The following is a 5,355-nucleotide window of genomic DNA, read 5'->3' on the forward strand; positions in this document are numbered from 1 at the left end:
TTTTACTTAATATCCTAATGATTTTTGGCATAAAAGAAAAATCTATAATTCTGACCCATACAATGTATTTTTGGCTATTGCTAGAAATATACCCGTGCTACCCGTGCTACTTTTTGTGATCCAGGGTCACAAATAGTATTCAGTAGTATATAAATAGTATTTAGTAAAATAAGTAAAATAGCGGATTCGTTTACAAACAAGGCACAATTCAACGGCGGGTTTTCTGAAAGGCTGAAATGAAAAGAGATGCTGTGAGACTATATTGGATTCGACAGTAATGTCGCACCACACAAGTGTGAGTGTGTGAGTAACTGTTTTTATTACGTGATCACTATTGCTTTATCTGTTATTACAGATAATTTGGTATGTACTGACTGAGTATTTATGCGTTTTTAACTGAAATCACAGCAGCGTCCATCTATGAAGGATGTAGGCTGTCAAACATACACGACTGTTAGCCAATCATAGCAGTCGGCGTTTACTTCCGAGTCTACAATCCTCCACGTCGATTCAAACAGAGCGTTCCGATGAGGGGGTCAAAACAAGACAGAAAATAGCCTACAAAGTAATATAAAAGGCAGTTCATGACCCCTTTAAGAGTGTGACTATTTCTGGGGTTATCTGGACTTCTTGTACTCACATTTCTATAGTTTCCTAACCCAATGCATGTGTTGATTCTCAGCCCTACCTACAACTCCTGAGATTTCCACACCATCCAAGGCTCCTAAAGAGAATGGTATTATCTTATGAATCTATATTTTATTATAAAAATCTTGATAACATTATAGGTGGACCTCAGAGAACAGTGAAAAAAAAGGCAGTTCATGACCCCTTTAATGTTATTAGCTCTTTATAATGGGCCTGTTAGGGGAATAATCTCTTTTTTTTTTTTCTTAGCATGAGAGAGTAATTATATTTCTGGTATAATTGCATAACGGTTTACTTAAACTGTCTGTCCACTGTATCTTTTTTTAAATAATCTACTCCATCTAGGTTATCCATCTGTTTGTATTAGAATCTACACATTTTTCCTCCTCTTTTACGGTTTCCTAACTGTATTTTTTTTATGCCACAGGAGACACAACAACTACAAGTACACGTACGTATTAGTTTTTTTTTTGTTTTTACTGTACTATTCAGTAGAGTTGATTCCTCTTGTCAGTAACGGTCACCCTTGTCTCCTTGATCTTTTTTATCTGAAATGTATGAAACTGGTGGATTATGAAATGTGATAATTCTAGTATTTCTGTAAATGCAAGTTCATATATTTGACGGATTGTGACAGCTCAGAGATTCAGAGTATCCTATAATAGGCTGGTTTCTGAGCATTCTGCAGGTCATGTCATATTTCTAGTTGGACATTATAGTTTGTTTTAAATTAATATTTACTTCTGGGTTATGTTTAATTTTCACATTTTACAAAGTGTTTGTCTTAATCCATTAAACAATGTATTTATTTTTTTAGCAGCTCCATGGGTTGTTGCACTGATTGTGATTGTTGTGATTGTTTTGATTGGTCTGGGTAAGTAATTCTGCATATTTCACCTGATAATCTACATGTCCTATACCTTCTTATTCAATACAGTCACCAAATCTTTTGTTAAGTTGTAGCAGTGTTATGCTTTAAAACTGACTGAGTTTGGGTTCCAGGGGGAAAAAACAAGAGTTATGAAATAATTTTTTCCAAAAATATAATCAGTCAGCTCATTTTTTATAATGAACAAAATGCAAAGAAACAGAGAATATGTTTTAATTTTACCTTTTTGATAATGACTTTATATTCTGAAAAATAAGTCTTACCTGATTATCACACAAGGCCATAATTGCATTGTTGAGAGAGAGAAACAGAGAGAGGAAAAAAAGATAAGTTAACGTATAATAAACGTTTTTTTTTTAAGTTCTCGTCACTCCACAACAAATCCTTTAAACTTATATTTTGCATTCCTGTTCTGAATACTGTTAAATTTAAAGTAAACTTAATGTATATTGTAGTATAATTTATTATTAACAACATTTATTATAATCTATTTAAATCATAACTGAATCTACTGGTGTGTGAGAAATGTGCTAAACATATACACTTGGGCTGATATACCTCCCTCACTGAGCATAAATCCAATTGTGCACTTCGTCCAACTAAAATATGACCCTGGACCACAAAACCAGTCATAAGGGTCAATTTTTTGAAATTGAGATTTATACATCATACTTATATACTGTATAAATAAGCTTTCCGTTGATGTATGGTTTGTTAGGATAGGGCAATATTTGGCTGAGATACCATTTGGTATGTACTGACTGAGTATTTATGCGTTTTTAACTGAAATCACAGCAGCGTCCATCTATGAAGGATGTAGGCTGTCAAACATACACGACTGTTAGCCAATCATAGCAGTCGGCGTTTACTTCCGAGTCTACAATCCTCCACGTCGATTCAAACAGAGCGTTCCGATGAGGGGGTCAAAACAAGACAGAAAATAGCCTACAAAGTAATATAAAAGGCAGTTCATGACCCCTTTAAGAGTGTGACTATTTCTGGGGTTATCTGGACTTCTTGTACTCACATTTCTATAGTTTCCTAACCCAATGCATGTGTTGATTCTCAGCCCTACCTACAACTCCTGAGATTTCCACACCATCCAAGGCTCCTAAAGAGAATGGTATTATCTTATGAATCTATATTTTATTATAAAAATCTTGATAACATTATAGGTGGACCTCAGAGAACAGTGAAAAAAAAGGCAGTTCATGACCCCTTTAATGTTATTAGCTCTTTATAATGGGCCTGTTAGGGGAATAATCTCTTTTTTTTTTTTCTTAGCATGAGAGAGTAATTATATTTCTGGTATAATTGCATAACGGTTTACTTAAACTGTCTGTCCACTGTATCTTTTTTTAAATAATCTACTCCATCTAGGTTATCCATCTGTTTGTATTAGAATCTACACATTTTTCCTCCTCTTTTACGGTTTCCTAACTGTATTTTTTTTATGCCACAGGAGACACAACAACTACAAGTACACGTACGTATTAGTTTTTTTTTTGTTTTTACTGTACTATTCAGTAGAGTTGATTCCTCTTGTCAGTAACGGTCACCCTTGTCTCCTTGATCTTTTTTATCTGAAATGTATGAAACTGGTGGATTATGAAATGTGATAATTCTAGTATTTCTGTAAATGCAAGTTCATATATTTGACGGATTGTGACAGCTCAGAGATTCAGAGTATCCTATAATAGGCTGGTTTCTGAGCATTCTGCAGGTCATGTCATATTTCTAGTTGGACATTATAGTTTGTTTTAAATTAATATTTACTTCTGGGTTATGTTTAATTTTCACATTTTACAAAGTGTTTGTCTTAATCCATTAAACAATGTATTTATTTTTTTAGCAGCTCCATGGGTTGTTGCACTGATTGTGATTGTTGTGATTGTTTTGATTGGTCTGGGTAAGTAATTCTGCATATTTCACCTGATAATCTACATGTCCTATACCTTCTTATTCAATACAGTCACCAAATCTTTTGTTAAGTTGTAGCAGTGTTATGCTTTAAAAAAACTGACTGAGTTTGGGTTCCAGGGGGAAAAAACAAGAGTTATGAAATAATTTTTTCCAAAAATATAATCAGTCAGCTCATTTTTTATAATGAACAAAATGCAAAGAAACAGAGAATATGTTTTAATTTTACCTTTTTGATAATGACTTTATATTCTGAAAAATAAGTCTTACCTGATTATCACACAAGGCCATAATTGCATTGTTGAGAGAGAGAAACAGAGAGAGGAAAAAAAGATAAGTTAACGTATAATAAACGTTTTTTTTTTAAGTTCTCGTCACTCCACAACAAATCCTTTAAACTTATATTTTGCATTCCTGTTCTGAATACTGTTAAATTTAAAGTAAACTTAATGTATATTGTAGTGTAATTTATTATTAACAACATTTATTATAATCTATTTAAATCATAACTGAATCTACTGGTGTGTGAGAAATGTGCTAAACATATACACTTGGGCTGATATACCTCCCTCACTGAGCATAAATCCAATTGTGCACTTCGTCCAATCCCCCTGACAACTGTCACACAGTATCAGTTTTGTTTTTATTTGTGAAATATTCAAGAAAATTAGTTTTGTTGTCCTTTTTATGTAGGATTCTGACATTGTTAAAATAAGAATTTTATCCTTTTTTTATTACAATCAAGGTTAATCATTTGTAACACAATTTCTTTCTGTTTATTAGTTGTGGTTGGAGTGCTGTGTTACAAAAGGAATCGGTAAGTTATCTGCACTGTCTCAGTTGCTCCTTATGTGATTTCTAGGCTGTTGTTCTTATACTCTGATATTGGGTAATAAATTAATACTTTGCATTCAGTGGTTGCAAAACAGGAGGAAGGTTTGGGTAAGATTTCCACATTTTCCATGAGAAATGGAGATTCCTTTGAGGTGAAGGTTTAGTGTACCAGCTGTTTAGTCATGCACATGCTGACTGTTGGATTGCAGCTCAAAGCATGAGTATTTTGAAAAGGTGATGACTCTTCCTTGGTGTAGAACTAGACTACCCATAATCCTGCAGAGAACGCCATCTTTCAAAGAAATCTCTGCTCCCATGAATCATTGCAAATGACATTGAGTCAGTATCCCAATTACCCCGCTCAAGCCGTGATCCTATTCACAGGGCTCCTGGCTGTGAATACTGTATGTAGACGTTCCCTTTTCCAAAATTCGTATTTTTGCAGATATATCTGCAGACATTTATTTTTTGATCAGTTGTATCATTTTTAGTTTTAGATATGTCGTTCACAATGCTTCACAAGCAGTTCATTCTATCATGAGCATTTAAGTGCCCATTTTTTATTCTACTTTTTGCTTTAAATCAAGAGATTCATCTTGGCTGTTTCAGCAGAGAATGCTGAAAAAGTAGACTGCCACTTTTTTTGAGCAGGTAGTTAAATATATATATCATTTAAATAAGCACTTCCCAGAAATGTCAAAGGCTGACTAATTTCTGGCAGCAAATTCCTCCATAATCAGACCCACTGTTGCTTTGAAAAGCCCAGCTTAATTTGAACAAACTCCTTTCTAGCAGTCGCTAACTTCACCCCATGCTGTGCTCTGAAAAAGATCCGTCTTCACATAAGTCAGGTTGATTTCACTTTTATAAAGTGTTTGCTTGTCATTTCTAACTTAATTTTCAACACTGTTGATGCAGTGATCACTCTTCTGTTAATGATGTTGCTGAGAATGTCTGAAGATTCACACCAAAAGAAGTGCACTGACTGTCCCATACCTCACTGATTTGGTTGAGAGCTAAATTTAGCATGAATATTTATGTAGAAAGTCTGATCAATTCTGATT

At 34.0% G+C, this 5,355-nt stretch overlaps 1 protein-coding gene across 3 annotated transcripts in view; it reads left to right on the forward strand.

Moving 5' to 3' along the window:
* The window catches only part of LOC107695837 (membrane cofactor protein-like), a 9,287-nt gene extending 4,333 nt beyond the window's left edge, over positions 1 to 4,954 (forward strand). The window contains exons 8-12 of one of the 3 annotated variants that reach the window (XM_016495910.1): positions 683 to 736; positions 2,607 to 2,660; positions 3,000 to 3,023; positions 3,390 to 3,446; positions 4,241 to 4,954. In XM_016495910.1, the coding sequence (XP_016351396.1) occupies positions 683 to 736; positions 2,607 to 2,660; positions 3,000 to 3,023; positions 3,390 to 3,446; positions 4,241 to 4,278 (227 nt within the window). In that variant the 3' untranslated portion in view covers positions 4,279 to 4,954. Of the gene's footprint in view, positions 1 to 682; positions 737 to 1,075; positions 1,100 to 1,465; positions 1,523 to 2,606; positions 2,661 to 2,999; positions 3,024 to 3,389; positions 3,447 to 4,232 lie in introns of all 3 variants that reach the window. The other 2 variants (XM_016495911.1, XM_016495912.1) reach the window with 2 other exon arrangements.
* The last annotated feature ends 401 nt before the right edge of the window (positions 4,955 to 5,355 follow it).

This window comes from Sinocyclocheilus anshuiensis, unplaced genomic scaffold (assembly GCF_001515605.1).
Source record: "Sinocyclocheilus anshuiensis isolate Anshui unplaced genomic scaffold, SAMN03320099.WGS_v1.1 scaffold234, whole genome shotgun sequence".
NCBI classification, from domain to species: Eukaryota; Metazoa; Chordata; class Actinopteri; order Cypriniformes; family Cyprinidae; genus Sinocyclocheilus; species Sinocyclocheilus anshuiensis.